Source organism: Ostrea edulis, chromosome 3 (assembly GCF_947568905.1).
Source record: "Ostrea edulis chromosome 3, xbOstEdul1.1, whole genome shotgun sequence".
NCBI classification, from domain to species: domain Eukaryota; kingdom Metazoa; phylum Mollusca; class Bivalvia; order Ostreida; family Ostreidae; genus Ostrea; species Ostrea edulis.
In genome coordinates this window covers 16,026,298-16,049,163 of record NC_079166.1, presented here as the reverse complement: position 1 = coordinate 16,049,163, position 22,866 = coordinate 16,026,298, and the positions used below count along the sequence as shown (strand labels likewise).

Sequence of the window (22,866 nt, the reverse complement as noted above, 5' to 3'; positions counted from 1 at the left end):
ACATTTAATTCAATCAAATCATAGATTTTGAAATCAACATGCAACACATCTATAATCTAGTTCTTATTTGTTGTATAATGTTCGGGTGACTGTTAGGCTCATAATTATGCCTCCTGTGATCTTAACATGACCTTGATTTAAGATTGCACCTAAATAAAGGGCAGGTTGTCAAGACGTCAAAGTTATGTAGCCTGACAAAAGTTTTTGTGACTTTGACCTTTGTCACATGCCTTTGATTCAAGAATGTAACACCTTTAAATCGAAACAAAAAGATATCATTCCAAGAAGCAAACAGTGTCAATATTTCTGTCTTGACCTTCATTCAAGAGTAGGACATTACTTGTAATAGGTCAAGAGCATCAATATGAAATAATTACAAGTTCAGAGGGAATCGAAATTTAGTCCAGACACAATTTCAACATGGCATTTCTCAGGTATTAATCCAAATCCATGCAAGAACTTTTAAAGAGAACTGCTAACATCAACATTTACATAATTATGTGTAGATTAAAACAAGGGGACCATGGGCAATACGATTCACCTGAGTCGCCAGAGAGCTTGGCCCCGTTGTTAAGCTGTTACTTACTTACTTACTTAGGCCTGTCGTTCCGTGAGGAAGATAGGCCATCGACGACAGTCCTCCAACGAACACGATTCTGGGCTGCTTTTGCGGCGCCGTGCCAGGTCATGTCCTGCGCTACTCCACTTCTGAGTCCCGCCTCCAGGTGTTTCTTGAACGTCCCCTCTTTCTCTTGCCCTGCGGGTTCTAGGTCAGGGCCTGGCGTGTGGTGCTGGAAGGTGGCTTCCTTAGGGTGTGTCCAATCCAGCCCCACTTCCTACGTCTGATTTGTATGTTTATAGGTTCCTGCCCTGCTCTCTTCCATAGTTCTTCATTTGTGATCTTTTCAGGCCATCGGATGTTGAAGATGCGCCTGAGGCAGGTGTTGTAAAATGTCTGGATCTTCTGCAGGGTTGTTTTGGTCATTCTCCATGTCTCTGCTCCATACAGCAAGACGGACTTAACATTGGAGTTGAGGATCCGCAGTTTGGTAGTTATGCGGATGTTCCTTGAGGCCCATATGTTCTTTAGCATGGTAAACGCTGCTCGTGCCATGCCGATTCTTGACTTGATGTCACGGTCTGTACCACCCTGTCTGTCCGTCACACTCCCCAGGTGGATGAAAGACTCAACTTCTTTGATGGGCTCACCACCAACTGTGACTGGTAATTGGACAGTAGTGTTGATCTTCATCAATTCTGTTTCCTTCAAATTGATCTTGAGTCCCGTTCCTACTGATGTTGTTACAAGGTGAGTTGTTTTGTCCTGCATCTGACTGTGGTTGTGTGAATGGAGAGCCAGGTCATTGGCAAAGTCGAGATCGACGAGTTGCGTCAGGAGTGTCCACTGTATAGCATTGTTCCTGCCTGATGTGGTAGTCCTCATGATCCAGTCAATAACCAAGAGGAAGAGGAATGGTGACAGCAAACATCCTTGTCGAACTCCTGTCTTGATCTCAAAACTCTCGGACATCTGGCCAGCATGGGTAACCCTGCATGTCATGCCTTGGTAGGTGTTGCGAATCAGGGAGACGAACTTCTCAGGTACTCCATAGTGTCTCAGTATCTTCCACAGTGTCTCACGGTCCACTCTGTCGAACGTTTTCTCATAGTCGATGAAGTTGACATAGAGGGGCGACTTCCACTCCAGTGATTGTTCGATGATGATGCGCAGACTGGCTATCTGGTCAGCACATGATCTGTTGCATCTAAAACCAGCCTGCTGGTCACGGAGCTTTGGGTCCACTGCCTCTTTCATCCTCTCGAGAAGGATCCTGTTGAGGACCTTGCCAGGCACTGACAGGAGCATAATTCCCCGGTAGTTACTGCAGTCCCTCAGATCTCCCTTCTTTGGTAGTTTAATGAGGATGCCTTCTTTCCATTCCTCCGGGACGATTTCTTCCTCCCAGATCTTCTTGAAGAGGTTGTGCAAGATGTTAACAGCTGTCTCTGTATCAGCTTTAATGGCTTCCGCTGGTATCTCATCAGGCCCTGCCACTTTTCCATTGTGTGTGGCAATTGCTTTCCTGATCTCTGCCTTTGTTGGCTTGTCGCAGTCGATCGGGAGGTCTGTATTGGCTGGTTGTATGTGTGGAGGTGTATCTGGTGTTGGTCTATTTAATAGGTCTCCAAAGTGTTCTAGCCATCTCTTCACTCGTTCTTCTGTTGTTGTGAGAGGGTTCCCGTTCTTGTCCTTCACTGGCTTGTCTGTCTGCTGGAACTTGTTTGAGAACTTCTTTGTGATCATATACAGTTCTCTCAAGTTTCCCTGTCCCACTGCTTCTTCGGCTTGTTTGGCCAGATTGTCTATGTGATCCCATTTATCTTTCCTGATGCTTTCCTTGACTTCTTTATCTGTGGCTGTGTAGTCCTCTTGAGCTTTTGCCTTTGCTGCTCTTGTCCGGCTTGTGTTCAGTGCCGCTTTCTTTTCCTTCCTCACCTCCAGTTTCCTCTTGGTATCAACAGATATCCACTCTTTGTGTTCAGCCTTTCTTCTACCGAGAACTTCAATACGACTCACCTGAGTCGCCAGAGAGCTTGAACCAGTTGTTAAGCTGTTGCAATTTTTAAAAGATTTTTTAATTGACCACACTCTAACCCCAAACATCACCTGATACAAGGTCGTGTCATAAGGAATCATTTACAAAATATGAAATCCCTACATTAAACAGTTCAGGAGATCTGTTGCTCAAGTGAACTTTTCTTAAAAGTCAATCAAAATCCAAGGTCATAAGATTAAAAACTCTGGTACCAACCAAAAAGTTTTGTCACAAGGAATGCATACATGAAATATAAAAGATGTATCGCTCATCATTCAAAAGTTATGAGCAAGGGTAATTTTGAATTTTGGTCCAAGGTAAAGGTCACAAAGTCAAACATCATGGCATCAAATGATATTTCTTGCCATAAGGAATCTAAGTACTTAATAGGACTAATCATTGTCCGTTGTTCTTGAGAAGAATTTTAAAGATGTTACCCTATATATTCCCATATAATACTTTGATCATGTATTGTGGCCCCCACCCTACCCCCGGGGGTCATGATTTAAACAAATTTAAATATCTACTACTTGAACATCTACCTACCTACCTAGTCCTTGTTGCGCCCGTGGGCACATAGGGCTAGGACTAGTTTCTTCCACTCCTGTCTTTTGCAGCCTTTTCAATTTCACCCCAGGTCATGCCAACCTCTCTCAACATGGTTGGATATTAATATGAGTAGTCATGACCCTGTTGTTTTTGAGATTTTCTACTATATATATTACCATGTAGAAATTTGATCCTCTATTGTGGTGGCCCCACCCTATCCCAAGGGGGCATTATTTGAACACACTTGAATTTAAACTATGTCAGGAAGCTTTCATGTAAAATTCAACTTTTATGGCCCAGTGGTTCTTAAGAAAGATCTCTAAATGACTCCAGCGAATTTTTGTCTTTTCTTGATTATCTCCCTTTAAGAGGGAGCATGACCCTTTATTTAAACAAACTTGAATCCCTTTTATGCAAGAATTATTTGTGCCAAGTTTGATTGAAATTGGACAAGTGATTTTTGAGAAAAAATTTATGAAATACCACAAAATTTGTACTTTAATACTCGACAAAAGAGAGTGACACTCATTTGAATCAGTCTTATTAAAATCAAACCTCACTTCACTCGATATACAGACAATCGCAGCACCCATGTATATCAAACAAAGTGAGAGGTTTGATTTTAATCACACTGCATTTGAACAAACCTGAATCTCTTTACCTATGTTTAAAGTTACAGAAAAATGAATGCCAGACAAAAAGTGATCAGAAAAGCTCACCTCTGGTGCAAGAGCTAAAAATCATTAAAAAAATCATACATTTCAAAAACATTTTAATGCCACTGAAATAATCACACATTCATAAATTCAAAAACATGATGCTGTCAAAAAATGTGTAACCAAAACTTGAACCCCGTAAACTTTTGTATCATTACGCCATCACTCAGCTTTAAACATTCTCTTAGTCTCTCATTTGCATTATGCTGTTCCTATATATGTATACTGTCTAGTAATGTTAAACATTCACGTAAGCAAACACACCAGAGTGTAAATATAATACAACAGAGTGCAAACTCCCTGCATGTTCCCAGAGATTTGCTCTATAGTGCCGCCTTAAATCGCTCCGTGACATTCTTCCAGTTCACAATATTCCAAATGGCATTTACATAATCTGGTCGGACATTTTTGTATTGTAAATAGTAAGCATGTTCCCAAACATCAATTCCAAAGAGGGGGACGAGACCTGTTTGAAAAAAATAAAAACCTTTTGTATAATCACGTCTACTTTCATCAAAGCTTTGTATGATAATTAAATGGACCATGTACATAATGTGGGGTTGAAGTCAAACAAACAGATTCACATATTCATGTGTATTTTTGCAAATATGCAACACACAGTTACTTCTAAAGATTAAAATATACATCAACATTCAAAGACGGCAAAAGTTCACCAAGGTTCTCCTAAAGCTTGGACTGACTGATGCAGTCACTCAGCCATGGACTGATCAGATAACAATTGATTAACATGCATTATCAATATCATCCACTTGCGTAACTGACTAGCAGCACTCTTTTCATGCACAGATGGCTCCCAAAATTTAATCGGCTATTGCCAGTCATCAACTTTATCTTTTGTATTGAGTTGAACTCCATACTGTAATTTTTATGTTACCACAGATAAACCCAAACACACATATTTTAACAAGAGGCCCATGGGCCACATCGCTCACCTGAGTCACCTTGGCCCATATCTGAAGCCTTTCAATATCTATTTGCATGTGATACCTTAGTCCCTATTGTGGCCCAACCTACCCCTGGAGGCCATGATTTGTACAAACTTGAATCTGCAATATGTTAGGAAGCTTTCATGTAAATGTCAACTCTTCTAGCCCATTGGTTCTTGAGAAGAAGATTTTTAAAGATTTTCTCTATTCATTCCCATGTAAAAGTTTATCCCCTACTGTGGCCCCAACCTACCCCCGGGAACCATGATTTGAAAAAATTTAAATCTGCACAATGTCAGGAATCTTTCAGGTAAATCTTAGATCTTCTGGCTCAGTGGTTCTTGAGAAGACGATTTTTAAAGATTTTCCCTGTATATTTCTATGTAAAACTTATATGGTACCAATTTTGATGCACCAGATGCGCATTTCGACAAATAATGTCTCTTCAGTGATACTCAACCGAAATGTTTGAAATCCGAAATAACAATGAAGTTTTAGAGCTATTTTGGGGGAAAACAGAGTGTCAAAAAAGTGGAGTCAAACTTTGATCCCCTATTGTGGCCCAAACCTACCTCTGGGGGCCATGGTTTGAACAATTTTAAATCTGCAATATGTTAGGAAATTTTCATGTAAATCTTGGCTCTTCTGGTTCAGTGGTTCTTGAAAAGTAGATTTTTAAAGATTTTCCCTATATATTTCTATATAAAACTTTGATATCCTATTGTGGCCCCAAACCACCCCCGAGGGCCATGATTTCAACAAACTTGAATCTGCACTATGTAAGGAAGCTTTCAGGCAAATCTCAGCTCTTCTGGCTCAGTGGTTCTTGAGAAGAAGATTTTCCCTATACATTTCTATGTAAAACTTTGATCCCCTATTGTGGCCCCAACCCACCCCTGGGGGCTATGAGTTCAACAAACTTGAATCTGCACCATGTCAGGAAGCTGTCATGTAAATCTCAGCTCTTCTGGCTCAGTGGTTCTTGAGAAGAAGATTTTTTAAAGATTTTCCCTATATATTTCTATGTAAAACAGCAATTGCTCTGCTGGCCTGTTTTCCATGATGCACTAATGCGTATCATGGAATGTGCCATCAGAGCAATAGCTATTCATAACGCCATGTTCACTGAATAATGTTGTTTATTTCTTAAATAATTACATTTCCAATGTTTGTCTTTGATATCTTTACAAATTGTAATGATGGCCATTTCCTCTTGAATGCGCTGCAGTTGTAAACAATGAGCATATCAATAAAGAACTACTTGATGAATATAGCATGTCTATTTTAACTGTTATGAATTCAAAATTAAATAATAGTAGAGTGTAAATATAAGTAACAAATTTTATTTTTTTAAAAATACATGGGGGTATGAACTGCAACGCTTCACACCAGCATAGTTTACATGAAGAGCCGACAGCATGAAGTGTCGCCAATCTGATTAAAATCAGCTCCTCGATCCGCTCCTTTATTTCTTTTGAATCAAAAAAAATAAAGGAGCGTATCGAGGAGCTGATTTTAATCAGATTGGAAGTGTCGCAATTCATAACCTCATGTATTTTAAAAAAAAAAAATGGATTTCTTATTAAGAAATTTTCCATATACTCGATTATGTAAGTTTGATCACTGTACACAATGAGTGAATCTCACCTGTAGTTGTACACAATGAGTGAATCTCACCTGTAGTTGTACACAATGAGTGAATCTCACCTGTAGTTGTACACTGTCACACAATGAGTGAATCTCACCTGTAGTTGTACACAATGAGTGAATCTCACCTGTAGTTGTACACAATGAGTGAATCTCACCTGTAGTTGTACACAATGAGTGAATCTCACCTGTAGTTGTACATAATGAGTGAATCTCACCTGTAGTTGTACACTGTCACACAATGAGTGAATCTCACCTGTAGTTGTACACAATGAGTGAATCTCACCTGTAGTTGTACATAATGAGTGAATCTCACCTGTAGTTGTACATAATGAGTGAATCTCACCTGTAGTTGTACACAATGAGTGAATCTCACCTGTAGTTGTACACAATGAGTGAATCTCACCTGTAGTTGTACATAATGAGTGAATCTCACCTGTAGTTGTACATAATGAGTGAATCTCACCTGTAGTTGTACATAATGAGTGAATCTCACCTGTAGTTGTACTCACCTGTAGTTGTACACAATGAGTGAATCTCACCTGTAGTTGTACACAATGAGTGAATCTCACCTGTAGTTGTACATAATGAGTGAATCTCACCTGTAGTTGTACACAATGAGTGAATCTCACCTGTAGTTGTACACTGTCACACAATGAGTGAATCTCACCTGTAGTTGTACACAATGAGTGAATCTCACCTGTAGTTGTACACAATGAGTGAATCTCACCTGTAGTTGTACACAATGAGTGAATCTCACCTGTAGTTGTACACAATGAGTGAATCTCACCTGTAGTTGTACATAATGAGTGAATCTCACCTGTAGTTGTACATAATGAGTGAATCTCACCTGTAGTTGTACACAATGAGTGAATCTCACCTGTAGTTGTACATAATGAGTGAATCTCACCTGTAGTTGTACATAATGAGTGAATCTCACCTGTAGTTGTACATAATGAGTGAATCTCACCTGTAGTTGTACACAATGAGTGAATCTCACCTGTAGTTGTACACAATGAGTGAATCTCACCTGTAGTTGTACACTGTCACACAATGAGTGAATCTCACCTGTAGTTGTACATAATGAGTGAATCTCACCTGTAGTTGTACACAATGAGTGAATCTCACCTGTAGTTGTACACAATGAGTGAATCTCACCTGTAGTTGTACATAATGAGTGAATCTCACCTGTAGTTGTACATAATGAGTGAATCTCACCTGTAGTTGTACATAATGAGTGAATCTCACCTGTAGTTGTACATAATGAGTGAATCTCACCTGTAGTTGTACATAATGAGTGAATCTCACCTGTAGTTGTACACTGTCACACAATGAGTGAATCTCACCTGTAGTTGTACACAATGAGTGAATCTCACCTGTAGTTGTACACAATGAGTGAATCTCACCTGTAGTTGTACACAATGAGTGAATCTCACCTGTAGTTGTACATAATGAGTGAATCTCACCTGTAGTTGTACATAATGAGTGAATCTCACCTGTAGTTGTACACTGTCACACAATGAGTGAATCTCACCTGTAGTTGTACATAATGAGTGAATCTCACCTGTAGTTGTACACTGTCACACAATGAGTGAATCTCACCTGTAGTTGTACATAATGAGTGAATCTCACCTGTAGTTGTACATAATGAGTGAATCTCACCTGTAGTTGTACACTGTCACACAATGAGTGAATCTCACCTGTAGTTGTACACTGTCACACAATGAGTGAATCTCACCTGTAGTTGTACATAATGAGTGAATCTCACCTGTAGTTGTACACTGTCACACAATGAGTGAATCTCACCTGTAGTTGTACACAATGAGTGAATCTCACCTGTAGTTGTACACAATGAGTGAATCTCACCTGTAGTTGTACACAATGAGTGAATCTCACCTGTAGTTGTACACAATGAGTGAATCTCACCTGTAGTTGTACACAATGAGTGAATCTCACCTGTAGTTGTACACAATGAGTGAATCTCACCTGTAGTTGTACACAATGAGTGAATCTCACCTGTAGTTGTACACAATGAGTGAATCTCACCTGTAGTTGTACACAATGAGTGAATCTCACCTGTAGTTGTACATAATGAGTGAATCTCACCTGTAGTTGTACACTGTCACACAATGAGTGAATCTCACCTGTAGTTGTACATAATGAGTGAATCTCACCTGTAGTTGTACACAATGAGTGAATCTCACCTGTAGTTGTACACTGTCACACAATGAGTGAATCTCACCTGTAGTTGTACATAATGAGTGAATCTCACCTGTAGTTGTACATAATGAGTGAATCTCACCTGTAGTTGTACACTGTCACACAATGAGTGAATCTCACCTGTAGTTGTACACAATGAGTGAATCTCACCTGTAGTTGTACACAATGAGTGAATCTCACCTGTAGTTGTACATAATGAGTGAATCTCACCTGTAGTTGTACACAATGAGTGAATCTCACCTGTAGTTGTACACAATGAGTGAATCTCACCTGTAGTTGCTTGCAGGGGGTCTTGATTGGCACATGTGACTATTCTGAGAGAGTGAGCTGCCTTGTCAAACCCAAGCCAGCCCCAGCCTGACCCTTGGACACCCACTGATGCTTCTGTCATTGCTTTTTTCAGGGCATCAAATGTGCCGAACTCCTGCAGGATCATGTCTTTAAGGGCTCCATCCGGTTCTCCTCCTCCCTTTGGACTGAGTGTTTCCCAGAAAATGCTGTGATTCAGATGACCTCCTCCATTAAATTTAATGGCTGATTGCAGCTGGATGATGGCATTTACATCCTCTGTGAGTACACAGAATTTTTATCACTTTCTGATTTCTTATGTCAATGAAATAGTCAATTTTGATACAAGAGCACACATACTATATATGCATTTGTGCATTAATCTGATGATAATAATCCATTTTCTACCTCAAAAACTTTTAAATGACCTTTTATCATGAAATAAAATTTAACACAAAGTCTTTGATATTTCCATTAAAAATTTCAATAGGTCGGTATTAAGTAATGCATGATTGTCCAAGTCAGAGTGTTGATAAGAGTGCAAAAATGCAACAACAACAACAAAACAACAACAACAAAACACAAACCAAAAAAAAACCCATTCGGTTTTGTTATTTATCAAGCCCTTATATGTAATTTATAAACACCTCTATAGCTCTTCAATATCTTGTTACCTTTCTGGATTGCCTCCTCAAGTTTATCCTCTGCAACATTTAGATTGTTGACATATGTTTGGTGATGTTTCATATGATGAAGTTTCATAATGTCAGCTGAGATGTAGGGCTCCAGAGCATTGTAGTCGTATGGCAGGTCAGGCAGAGTGTACTTTGTTCTCACCGCCATGCTGCCCATGGCACCGACTGACTTCGAAAGAGCACTAATGGAAAAGAGGAACCCACATTTACAATCATGATATCAACGTCAACTGCTTTAGTGTTTAGAATTAACAGATAAATGCCAGCCAGAGGAGCGTCTGGTTGTCTTACAGGCCAAAATGTGTTGCAGAAGTCTGACCATTTAGTGGACCAGATAAGAACACCGGACTAGAGATAGAGAATCAGGGATTCTGGGTTCATATCCTGGCCTCAAGACAATAAACTGAGAGTAGACTTAAGTCAAATTTTGATTACGTATATCTTAAAATTTATGTAATACAGATATTTAAAACAGTTACATTCTATTCTGTCAGGTCAGCCAAGATCAATTCGTAGAGTGTCTAACGAGAGAATCAAGGGAATAATAATCAGATTCCACATGTGACATTGTAAAGTCATCATACTATTCTATGCTTCCACGCACACAGGGTACTGGACAGTCAACAATATGATCTTTTCATGTATAGAACATTTTGTTAAACTCTAGCCTAATTAGAATAATATTGTGGTTTGTTAAAAGTATAAACACATTCAAAAATTATCATGCGACTTTTTGGCTACACCGCTGTACTTAAGAAATTCAATCTGATTCAATGTAAACTAGGTTAATCAAATTATTTCAATTAGCATTATACAGTGCTACATGTATATAGCTAAATCAAGAGATTGTGCTGGATCTGTCAAGTGTTTTAATCTGAAAGTCATATTGAATAAAGTTTCACACTGATACACAAGAACGATTTCTTGAAATTCTTCAAGTATTTGGACAATACGAGTCTAGCACTGTAGATATAACAGCCATGGCGTGTAGAACGCAGAACATAGATTATATGCGGTCTATTTCAGTATTTGCCAAGGCCATTTTATTTTTCTTCTTCTTTTTCTTTTAACTTTAAGTAAAAAAAAGATTAAACTAGTAGAGCATTCTCTACATATGCCACTGTAATAAAACACAGAACCTTTACTCATGACATTACCATTTAACCGCTGAAAACTTTGATGACAGCATGCTTCTTAGAGTCTGTTGTAATCTGTGTCGTTTTTTATGAAAGTTTGACCTTGACATTACACTCTCGAAGAAAAATTAAATAAATTTTAGTGTTATGCAACGATTGAAATTGAATTTCGAATTGCATCACGTCTTCATACAAACTGCGAAAAAAGGATAATCAGAACTTGCTACAAAACTAAAAATCAAACAACAAGTATTCGATTTTTTTCTAATAATCAATTTCCCAGAATGCTTTAGTAATTACATATGGCTGCCTCCTGCGTCCAAGTGATTGAACATTGCAAGATTTGAATTGGAGATATTTTAAGGAAAATAAGGTAGACGGGCTTGTTGATGGTGTTATTGATGAAGATAAAGTGTTATATATGCTAAATAATTGTGAGATAGTGTAAGGTGAGCTAAAATTTAGCATTCTTTTGGAAAAACACAAGGCGTGGCTGGGACGCCATTTTACGCTGTATTGTTGGAGGTTCGCGCCTCGTTGCAAAGACAGACGACAAGAGTTTGGAAAGGAGACATGGAGAGCTTCGATCTCATTTCCTTGCGAAAATGGCGTTGTCAATGCAGTGCTGCGTTGATCGCCACTGGTACATCATTATTCAATGAAACGTCCTCAGTGAAACGAAAATGAAACTAAATCCTTTGATTTTCTGGAAATGTACACGATTTTACTTCCTGGGTCACATATTTAATCAGATGTAACGAAGTTACCTTAGCATAGTCATAATTGATAATAGAAAGGATTTTATATACAAGAAAACGAGTTTTGTTAATGTTGTTTTTTATTTACATTGCAGTATATGCTCTAAGATGGAGTCGCCATCTTCACCCAAACGGGTAAGAATTCAATAAAACTGAAAATAGATAGATTTTATATAGGCCTATTGTCATTTACGTAATTATTTTTGAACATTTAAAATGGCATGAACTATTTCAAATTATTTTTGTTCCTTTTGTCAAACAGGCGAGGTCAGATGCTGATTGGAGTGAATTTTCTAAAGAAGAATTAATAAATAGGTAAGGGGAGATAAATTTCATGCTGATTGTTTGTTTTTGGTGTTGTGAATGTTGTCTTACAGTATTGTGATGATATTTTTAATTTCAGAATTAAGGAACAAGAAAAAACTATTCGACTATTGGAAGACAAACAGAGAAACCTAAAATCAGGTACTGCAGAAAATACCAGTGTGCGAAATTTATCTTTCAAAATGGATAGACCAGACTGATTTATTTTAGACCAACAACAACATAACATTTATGTTCTTAATGTTTTATGGTATACTTTCTTCATATTCCATATCTAGTTCCATTTCTTTCATCAACATAGTATCATTTTCCTTCACACTTTATACAATATCAGCCTGTCGCTCTCTGTTTCTTCCTCAAGTTTCTTTCTCGGGCATCTTCCATTATTATCTGCCATGTATTTTGATTTATAAAAATTAAAGAAAATGACCTGCACACTCTAGGACATCACATGGACATTTGTAAGCATCCATTTAATCATGGTTCTTCACAGAAGTATTATGTAAATGTGACTTGAAAGCTGCATTCACTTTATAGACCCATCGGTCATCAAATATTCGACTTGCTACAGACCATACAAATTTTCTATTGTTTTGTCCATACATGTATCAACACTTTGCCGTGTTGCCATGTCAACCTAAGGTCAATCAGTGAAAAATCGAGACTTCTTTCTTTACCCTACCAAATGTAAGAGGTTACTTCTGGGAATTAAAGCTAATTAAGTTTCCATACAAGTTACCGGATTATGGGTTGTTCAACCATAGGGTATTATTGTAATTGACTGCAATAGTTGAAAGAATATCAAATGTCAAAACTACAGATGAAAAAGTCACAATTCTAACCTAGAGTTTTTGATATGTATTTTTACCCGAAAGATGGCGGACAAGGGATGTAACTTGTGCAAAGTGTGAATACATGTATTGGTCTATCATTAGTTTTGCACATTGAAATACAAATGAGTGGAATGCGCAATATTTCGGTCTGAGGCAGAGGCCATCTTTGATCAATTGTTGATTTACCATAACGCGACTCATCATTTTTTTTCTCGTCCAACTCAATATTGAACATTAATATCTATGAAAAACAAGTATGTTTGCATTAAAATTTTATACACTGACAAAACGACTAATACCAATGCAACTTTCGATAGCATGTTTGTTTTTTGTTTTTTAAAAAGCATGATATTTAGGTCATGAAAATAGATTTAATGGACAAAGGGGGGATCAGTCAGTCTTGGTCCAGCAAATCAACAATTTTAAAGGATGGTGTGATTTCTAGCTTGATAGGTTGTATAGTGAAATTTATTGTAATCTTACAAGGATATCCTACACTGTTGTAGATGATAAAGACTTAAAAGAAGTAGAGGCGAAGTTAAAACAGCATCAAAGAGATGCTGCACGGAGAGAAAATACACTTGTTCATCGTTTGACAACCAAAGAACAAGAACTACAGGACTACATAGTAAGTGAAAATCGTAAATAAGATTGTGGTTTCCTGAACTGAAATACATTGTAAATGGTATTATCATTATATATATAGTTCTTGATTAATGGGAGATTTAATATGTTCGAAATTACAGATTATATATTTTATGAGATCAAACTTTACATTTCATGCTAATAGACGTTGGCTTAGAATCACAGAGTATAATAATTTAACAGTGTATCTTCTAGGAAGGTGAAATCAATTTCTTACAAATGATAGTAAAATGAGAAATTCTCTTTCAGAATCAAATTCAAGAATTTAAACAGTCACAAACACAGAACAAAGCACAGCTTCAATCAATGCTATTGGATCCTGCAGTCAACTTAGTATTTCAAAGAATGACAAAGGAAATGGAAGAATGTCAAGAGAAACTGAAACAAACACAAAATGAACTCAGTGCATGGAAGTTCACCCCGGACAGGTGCTTATTTCGTTCATGGGTAACAATTGTCCAATGCAATCCCGCAGTCACATAAGGCTTGAACACTTTACGCGACTCAATATTTTTCCATCCCGGCAAAAATATCTCCTCCCTCCTGGATGTCGACCGTTTTGACATTCACCAAAATCTGAAATACTGGGCTGGATGTCAGTAAGAACATTGACATTCAGGCGATGTTGTTTTTCAAATTCTTTGCTGATTTATTTGGGGCCAAGGAGAAGGGAGTAAGAACATGAAACGGTTATTTAAAATTCCTGGCTTCCTAAGGCTGGTCAGAAAAGAAAGTTGGGATCATTTGGAAACATCTTAGGTTACCCTGCTTTATTTCTTACTGCCCCACACTTTCTGCATTGTGATGAGACAATGTGATTAGACTTGTAACACTTTAACTCTAGACCTCCACTGAGTGGTGGGATCCATAAAAAGTGTTGATCAAGTCGGATCGTTTGGAGTTTGTCCATATGAACTCGGACACAGATCTGGTTGATTAATGAATTGTGTGTGAGCTTTTTTTTTTCTGCCATGACTATCCAAACTGTCACCGTTGTTGTACATTACTTTATTTCAGGTTGTCTAACATTCTTGTTTAACACTATTACTTAAGACAAACAGTGACTATGTACCGGGCGAGTGTAAGTACCGACTGCCGACTGAAGATAGACATTGTGTGAACTTTTGTCTTAGTACACAGAGAAGTTGAGTCAATGTATATCAGGTAATTATTTATTTGTGTTAATGAATAAACGATTGTTTGAAGTCTGATGTTTTCAGGACAGTTTAGTGCTCGTATTGCAGCATATTGGAAAGATGAATCAGAAAGCGATAGTCAAGAATTTCTACGAAAATACGTTTTGCTTATAATCAAATTTCACTTTGCTTTGTTTTTCTGTAATCTATTTTGCATCAACTTCAATTCACCACTTGAGCTTGATTTACATTTGCTGACTTCGAGAACGCACAGAGGTTTCAGGCTTCTTTTTTTAAGTCTTAAGAAAGTTTTATTTGACATGCAGGTATGCATATATACTCGAAACACAGCAAAATCCCATGTGTCAGCTACATGTATTGTCCATTCACCTTTTCTGTATTTAGGCAGACTTAAATATAAATTACATAAAATGCACAGAAGTTTTTTCAAAGTGTCAAGATGAAACAAACACAAATACTTAAAAAATAAATCTTAAGTTTTCAAAGTTTTGAGTTTTAAGAAATTAAAGAGTGATATTTGATATGTATCTAAAGCATTCATTTGATATTGCATTAAAACATCAATACAATTTGATGTATTTTTCACAGAGATACTGAAAACTGTTAGACTGATGGAGCAGAATTTTTATAAGCCTTGTAAAGAATATGGTGTCAATTCCTAATACTCATTGAAAATGTTCAAGCTACATGTATGTCATACTTGTACAACTGATTTATGCTCACCAGAGCTGAAGGTGAGATTTTCTGATCAAATTTTGTTCATCTGTGTGATTATATTGGAAACATTACACATCTTCAAAGTGTTTTCCTGAACCAAAGGGCCCAGCTTGGTTTTAAGCATCTCTAGCTAAGGGGATTCAAGTTTGTTCAAGTGAAGAACTTTCTAAAAGGAGACAGAACCAGAAAAATCAAAATTTAGATACAAGTTGGTTCGAATCGTGACACCTGGCTTGGAGACATATAACTTAGATGGGTTCGTTTTCTTTATCGAAGTCTATACAGGGAAGAAATAATGGGACTGAGATCAAAAGTGAGCTTGTCTCAGCTTTATGGTTCTGAAGCCAGGAGGAGGCTGCAATAGGTGTTTGAATTTTACTCATGGTATGTATAGGAAAAATCTTCTGAATAACCACAGGTGTACAAAAGGTCAAACTTGCGTAGTGTAGATGCAGCTAGGGCAAGGCCACATCAGGTGTTCAATGTTCATATAGAAATTTAGAAGAAAAATTGTAGAAATTATCTTCTCAACAACCACAAGAACAAGGTTACTATTTATAGAATACATTCTGTAAGCGGTATGTAGTGCAAACTCAAGTTTGTTTGTTCACATCATATGCCTTAAGGCTGCAATAGGGGTTTAAAGGGTTTTATCATTGGACTGTTGGAAACAATTTTAAAAATCTCGAGAACTAGAGTAGTACAATTGAACAAACTTCATTGATACAAGTTAGTTCGAACCATTTCACATGGGTCTTGGAACATGACTGCCGTAGGGATTGAATGTTTTCAAAGGAATGATTTAGTTTATATATATATATATCATTATTATATATATATATAGAGAGAGAGAGAGAGATGGACATAAATCTTCCTCTCAAGGACCACAAAAAAGTAGAAGACTTCATTGGTATGGAATTTTCCTCATGCATTAATACTTCAAATGCTTTCCTTCCATTATCGTGCTGACTGACCTGCTCTTACTGTTTTAAACTTGTGGTTCTCTATCCCTAGATCAGTTGAGCATTGTGGTCCATAGACCTCTGCTTTGTAGTGTTTTTGAACTCTTTGGAAGCAGTGGTCGGTGACACTTGACGTTGATATGGGGTACTTGTCTGATTGTGTCACAACTCGTGCATTTTCTTCAAGTGGGAAAAAAAACATCCTCCAGATTTTTTGATGATATTAAAATACAACTATAGAATATGATATATTGTCTTTTGCACAATTATTTTAAATCAGAAATAATCAGATTTCCATTTACAGTAGAACTTTGTAAGTATGTTAATTATTACCAATCGGTGACTTCACACTCCGTGGAAATTTCTGTGTTGCTGATCTCCAATGGTCGTAACACATTTGAGGTGTTTTTTCTGAGGTTGTGATTAAGCTAATATCTTTTTATTTCCATCAGCAGTACTCTACTGAACCAGCTTAGTCATAATAGCGAATTGCCACGCAAAACATTTATCTGCTTATATTGGGGGGGGGGGGGGGGGTGTTAGTAGGTGTTTCAGCAAAAATTCAGTAGGTCATACAAAATTCCCGAGGTGCAGGACTGTGTTATAGAGAGCATTATTCATTTTGAACACTCTTAGAATGTTGATACAAAATGTCTTGCATTATTATCAGCTCTTTGTAGAAGATTTATCTTTTGTTCAGATGGGGGCTAGGCAGGAGATTAATCTTTCGGTGTGAATGTTAGTATGTTTGGCGGGGACGGGAGATTAATCAATGTTTAGCAGTCTTGGAACTGTCATATTTCGTCAGAGTGAGAGAGTTGCTCACACCTTCATTAAAAATACCTCAGACTCGGTAGATTAGACAACAATTGTGTATGTCCAAAGTTCATGGACCACTCTAGAACTTGATTGGGCATAGTTTACTGTATGCTGAGTTATAGAAGGACCCAGTTGTGCAGAGGTTAGTTAAATTTATCTGACAGTTTGCTTGCAATATTTACAGAAGTGATGTTAACTGTCAATTAAACTTTCCTAACTTTTTTGCCACTGGGTCCTGGTTAGTGTATGTTTGGATGAAAAATTAAAATTTGATCTCTATGAAAAAATAAACATGAAATTGATTTAAAATTGAATACAGAATTACTTAAATTCGTTAGTAAAATAAACCACAATATTTTACAAGTGAGGTTTTACATTGTTTAAGAGCAATTTCTGGTAATTTTATATGTCCATGTATTTTGATAGTAATTCTATATTAAATGTTGATGCTTTGTCAAACTTGTACTATGCTCTTGCATCTCAGAATCTTATTCTTTATGTTTTGGTGGACTGTTTAGAATTTGTCTTCGGAGGAAAGAAAGGCAGTCTAGAAAAAGGATTTTCAGAGTTTATTGCTATGATAATATATAAATTATTTTTAGGTTTGGTTACTTAGAGTAGTTTACGATTACCATGTGAAGTTGTCTTCATCGGTGGTGAACATTTGAACTGGGATTAATTTTTTTTAAGGCCAGCACTTCCAGCAAATAGTTTTCTGAAAACAAAATCAGAGAAGTTTTGTGTGATGTTAATTTGCTGAATATGATTTGTAGTAATAGAGTTCAGATGTAATGTTAGTTTGGTTTTTTTTTTTTTTTTTTTTTTTGCAGATTTACAAGCTGTTTGCTTTTACTCATTTTTATCTGGACATGTTTTATTTTTCTGTGATATTTTTAATATATTTTCTTTTACATATGTAGAATTAATAAGATTTGAACTACATGCTGCTATTCCTGTTGTTTTGATTGATGTTATTAAAAAAGAATATATGCATTGCAATTTGATAATCGGTATCCATAGTTGCAATTCATTTTCAGGAGGATTTATGTCACTCGCCAATATTAAGTCCAGTCGCTGTATTTTTGTGTCACTGGTTAGAAAATTAATTATACTAGTTTTAATTAATGTGCTGTTATGAATTGACGTTGAGGGTTACAGAATTAGATCAGATGATGTTGTAAGTTTAATCATGATTGATTATACATGCATTTTAATGAGTGAAAACATAAGCATTTGATGGAATCTCATAGTATGACAGACATTTAGGTATTTATTTGCTGTTTATGCAGAAAAAAGAAAACTAAGAATAAAAAAGGGAAGTGAATATTTTTGGTACATCAGTGATTCATTGAAAGATTCACTGACCAATATTTTGACTAATAAAGACAAAACATGATTTAGTCAATGTTGGTGCGATGAGTTGTTGGTGTTGGAAAAATGGTTGCAATACGGATTTAGCAGCAGACAGTGTTGGAGCAGGTGGAAATGAAACCCAGCTGGAAAAGACCCCATCCATGTCCTATTTGAATTTGAAATTTAAATTACTTACCATTATACTTTATTTATAATTCTCCTATGTGGATGCCCACCATATATGTTCAATTTGAATTATCCTTTTACTTTATTTGTAATTCTCTCTTTCTTTCTTTTTTGATTTTTTTTTGGGGGGGGGTGTCAATTTAGAAGTATTACATAATTTCTGCAATCTTCTTGTAATAATCTAAATAATATAATTGTGTTTGGAAAAATTCCTGAAGAGATGGTTCAGAACAGAGTATTAGTGAATGTTGTTATATTTTGTAATGCTACTTTGAAATCCAAAATCATGCCAACACTTATATCAAGGATTGATAGATTATGGCAGATACGTATCCCAAAACAGTGCAGAAGCCAGTCTTCCAGAATCTCTTATGGGCAAGAGAAATTTATTGAGAAAAAGATAATGGCATGATCATATTTTACTGATTTTGTAGCTAATTGAAACATGAAAGGGGCAGGTATTGCCGTGGGGAAAGGAATTAAATAAAGCATAAAGACTTCACACACAATGATAACATGCCATATCAAATTTTCTTTACTGCGTGGAGATTTATCCTTTGTCATCTTTTGATTTTGCTTTACTGAAATTAAGTTTGTTTTGCTTTATTATGTTTATGAAGCCTAGGACACCTACTCACAAACCAATGATCCTTTTATATTGGCAAAGCTTTCACCTGCTCCAGAATGCACTCTAGCACATAATGTTCCTAGATAATTACTGTATTCAGAAAAAGTCATAACCAGGATTCGTACATGTGATCAAGATGGTTTAAAGACAAAATTGATGATAAGATTTATTAATCACGTGACTTGCAATTGCTGCAGTCGACATTTCAACTTTGATGCATGATTTAATTTCAGGGAACAGAGAAGGGACGTGTTTTGAGATTATTTTGCATGTTAAGGGAAACCCTTGGAACACTTATAATTAATGGTGATGGTTGGTTACAAGTCATGGCAGAAAATCCTCCAATCTTTGATTCACAAATATTTTTAGAGCATGTCCTGCTTTTCTTTTACAGCCAAACAGGAAAGAGGTTGATGGCAAAATGTCGGATGCTTCTACAGGAAAATGAGGAACTAGGGAAAGTTATTACCTCGGGAAGGACTGCTAAATTAGAAGGAGAGATTGCAGTTCAGAAACAGCTTGTGCAGGAAATGAAAGGCAATCAATCAGGTAATTGTAGGTCAATGATAATCATAAAAATATTATCAGGATCTGGAAACTCCAATTTGGCATTGTCTTGTTCATATCAGTGTTTATAAAAGGATTGTTCTCTATGTATCGGGCAAAGTGTCTGGCAGCTAGGTAGTGCTTCTTTCTCTTCCAATATACAGACTGTGGTGCCTAGTTTTAAAAATCTTCTAGCTAGCTTGCCATTTGGGTAAGCCTTTGGGACATCTCACTTATTTTGTCCTTCATTTGGAGTCACATGTAGTGTTAAATCTAGGATCTAGAGAGGGCACACATATCATATGTTCAAAAGGGCACTTTTCGTCGCGGCAAGACAATTTCGGGGCACTTTAATTGTATCATATTATGATAGTAATAGAATAATCATTTAGCCTCTTTGAAAGTTAATACCTGCTGTCTTGATTTTAAACTTTTCAATCAACCTTGTGAAATAAAGAACAATTGTTTATATTAACAAATATTTTCAAAAAAATTAAAGAGAAAAAAGGGCATGGTGCAATTAAAAAGGGCATGGCGTGGCGCCATGCTAGTTTGCTTTAGATTTAACACTACACATGATAAGTTGTTGAAGGAGACAATTCAAACTAACAAATTTCACCATGATACAGATGAAGATGATTCAGGCAGCACAATGTTGCTTTAGAGACGATTGATTTGAGGGAAATTTGAATAATAGGTCCTGGAATTTAAAGTATTTTCTCAGTATACAGGGCAAGAGGGAAAAAGCGATTTTGTCACAATTTTTCTTAAAAATGGGTTGTTCTTGTAATTAAATCATGAACCCATCAAATTATAATTCATAGTATATTATCTTTCCTAAATCCCATGTATTATTTTAATGCCCCAGTCTTGAATTCGCTGGGGTAAATACATGTGGTGTTGCACTTCCCTACCCTTGCATTCATAATTCAGTTTTTGTTCATTATCTCTGCTACAGATTCATATATTCAGATAAATAGATACATAAATTAGAATATCCAGGTCGAGTGGTAGAATGATTCTTGACAGAGTTATGCCCCTTGGATTAAAGAAATTTTTGAACAATCTCAATCATACTTGGGCATTTTGAATTGAAGTTAAGGATATAGAGAGGTCTTCAGAATTCACAAGACAAGTTAATATATAGGTCAGGTTAAAAATTATTTTGCAGAGTTATGTCCCTTGGACTTAGAGGACTGAGGTGAAAACTGCCAGAATTCAAGCAGGAATCAATATTTCTGGTAGCATTATGGATGTATAAATTGGGTTCAGATTTAGTTTTGTGTTATTTCGGGCAGCAATGAAAATTAAGAGGAATCCAAACAAGGATTCAGGGCTTTCAATAATTTTAAAGTGATGAATTGGAGAGGCTGTTTTTATTGGTAATTTCCAATAATTTATTTTTTGCATATCATGAAATTTGAAGTGGTGAATTCAGATTATTAAAATGTAGAAAAATTGCCTCCTGTCGCTCCTTATTGAATGCCTGAGTTATTTTTATGCACCTCTAAACTATAGTTGTTTTGTGCTAATGATAATAAAAGAATGATAGAATATGCATACAGTATATAAGGGAGTTAAGGCTATTGACAAGCAAAATTGGTGTTGTCACTTTCAAGAATGCAGATATGTATTAATACAGAAAGGAAATAACAGTTTTGATTCATCTTTTTGCAGAGTTAGATGAGTTTCTTGGAGATTTAGAAGAAGATGTAGAAGGCATGCAAAGCATGATCTATACATTACAGCAGCAACTTAAAGAGAGTAAAGAACAAATTACTAAGTTAGAGGAAGAAAACTCCACTCTGAAATCCTCTGTACAGGCAGGTGTTCTATCTCAGACCTCTAATAGTGTTATTTCAACCAGTCCCTCTCTAGACATCAAGAACATCAAACAAGAAATGGATACAAACCCTGTCACGCAGGAAATTAAGTGTGAACGGACAACGGAGTTTGAGGAGGCTTCAGAACGAACTCTACATAGATGGTCGAGTCAAGAGGAGATGATGGACACGGACCAGGATTCTCGGGATGTGCCGGAGGTTAATCACATATCTCTCAGACTTCAGCCAGCAGAGGGAGGAGTCAAGTGTTCAGACTACGAGAGCTCACAAGACGGCTGGTCCAGTCCTTACCCACAAACCAAAGACGATTTAAACGGATCAAACAAACATGCTCCCCAGTCAGACAGCACTCCAGAAATGGATCACCTAAGTGAGAAAGGGTTGGGGGGAGGGGATCTTATTCCCAATGGGGTGAACAGGACTCCATTAAAGAATGAGATGGGGGAGGCATAATAACATCCACATCATGTGCTCATTTTTTATCATCATAGAAATTTAAAAAAATCTTTTTAAATTGACATTGGTTATGGAGTGAAAATACTTCATTTGACCAATTAAATGAAGTGCTACTTTATTAGGGGGGAAATTAATCAATTATCATCGTCCATTGTTTAGATTGGGTTTGAATATTGATTTTGTTAATGTTTTTATAGAAAACAGGAACAAACCACATGGTGATGTTGTAAGACAACTGCTTCATTCTTAAGAATAACTAGACAAATATTGTTTTAAAGAACATTGAGGAAAGCTTTTTGCTAGTCCTCATATCTATATATAGGGGAACTTTGACTCTCTAATACTCGTAAATACAAGGTTAAAAACTTTTGGATTTCACTGGGAAGTTTAATGAAATTGTTATTAGAATGGGATTTAATTCAATTGAAATCTTGAGGGGTAAAAAAAGAAGAAAAAATGATAAAATGTATTTTTTAAAATATGTAACAGTTCTCGAACTGCAATAGTGTCCAAATGATCAGTGTTTAGATCTCTGTTTTGAATGTTGTTGACCATTTTTAAGGATTGAAGGAAATCAAATTAGAATTTAGTGATTATAATTTTTTATTGCTTGTAGGTACTCGACTTGTTTTTCTTTCCAAATATGGAACTAAATTTTCATACATGGATTCATGTGTGACTTTTAATACCGTACATGTTTTTAAAGCAGAAATTTGCCACGATTTGGGGAAGAAAAGATATTTTTTACCATAGTATGTGTGAGAATGGAAGATGATACAGGCTGTTTTGATATCTTGTTGTCATGGTAATTTGTGAATTCCTATTAAATGAATTTAACAAAAT

At 36.5% G+C, this 22,866-nt stretch overlaps 2 protein-coding genes across 4 annotated transcripts; one reads left to right on the top strand and one right to left on the bottom strand.

Annotated features, from left to right (window-relative positions):
- Nucleotides 1–3,901: 3,901 nt before the first annotated feature.
- Nucleotides 3,902–11,097, bottom strand: LOC125673856 (superoxide dismutase [Mn], mitochondrial-like). Of its 2 annotated transcripts, none has more exons than XM_048910752.2 (4): nucleotides 10,817–11,097; nucleotides 9,639–9,841; nucleotides 8,947–9,243; nucleotides 3,902–4,328 (listed from the first exon to the last, which is right to left on the bottom strand). In XM_048910752.2, the coding sequence occupies exons 1-4, from the start codon at nucleotides 10,903–10,905 to the stop codon at nucleotides 4,186–4,188; spliced, it is 732 nt and encodes a 243-aa protein (XP_048766709.1). In that variant the 5' UTR covers nucleotides 10,906–11,097; the 3' UTR covers nucleotides 3,902–4,185. The 2 variants fall into 2 exon arrangements, with proteins under 2 accessions (XP_048766709.1, XP_056016186.1); XM_056160211.1 differs by having other exon boundaries at nucleotides 4,268–6,486; nucleotides 8,661–9,243; nucleotides 10,817–10,976.
- On the top strand, nucleotides 11,080–22,865 carry LOC125673855 (pre-mRNA-splicing regulator WTAP-like). 2 transcript variants are annotated; one of them, XM_048910747.2, is made up of 8 exons: nucleotides 11,080–11,168; nucleotides 11,649–11,688; nucleotides 11,816–11,868; nucleotides 11,957–12,018; nucleotides 13,217–13,338; nucleotides 13,605–13,783; nucleotides 19,572–19,726; nucleotides 21,401–22,865. In XM_048910747.2, exons 2-8 carry the CDS (start codon nucleotides 11,662–11,664, stop codon nucleotides 22,018–22,020), a joined length of 1,218 nt encoding a protein of 405 aa, XP_048766704.1. In that variant the 5' UTR covers nucleotides 11,080–11,168; nucleotides 11,649–11,661; the 3' UTR covers nucleotides 22,021–22,865. The 2 variants fall into 2 exon arrangements, with proteins under 2 accessions (XP_048766704.1, XP_048766703.1); XM_048910746.2 differs by lacking the exon at nucleotides 11,080–11,168 and adding an exon at nucleotides 11,270–11,438.
- The last annotated feature ends 1 nt before the right edge of the window (nucleotide 22,866 follows it).

Coding starts and splice junctions, on each gene's coding strand:
- LOC125673856 (XM_056160211.1), bottom strand. CDS start 10,905: ATGTCAAGGTCAAACTTTCATAAAAAACGACACAGATTACAACAGACT. Junction 9,842..10,816: donor AAGTTTTCAGCGGTTAAATG/GTAATGTCATGA, acceptor CTTTTCCATTAG/TGCTCTTTCGAAGTCAGTCG. Junction 9,244..9,638: donor TGAGGAGGCAATCCAGAAAG/GTAACAAGATAT, acceptor GTGTACTCACAG/AGGATGTAAATGCCATCATC.
- LOC125673855 (XM_048910746.2), top strand. CDS start 11,401: ATGGCGTTGTCAATGCAGTGCTGCGTTGATCGCCACTG. Junction 11,689..11,815: donor CGCCATCTTCACCCAAACGG/GTAAGAATTCAA, acceptor TTTGTCAAACAG/GCGAGGTCAGATGCTGATTG. Junction 12,019..13,216: donor ACAGAGAAACCTAAAATCAG/GTACTGCAGAAA, acceptor ACACTGTTGTAG/ATGATAAAGACTTAAAAGAA.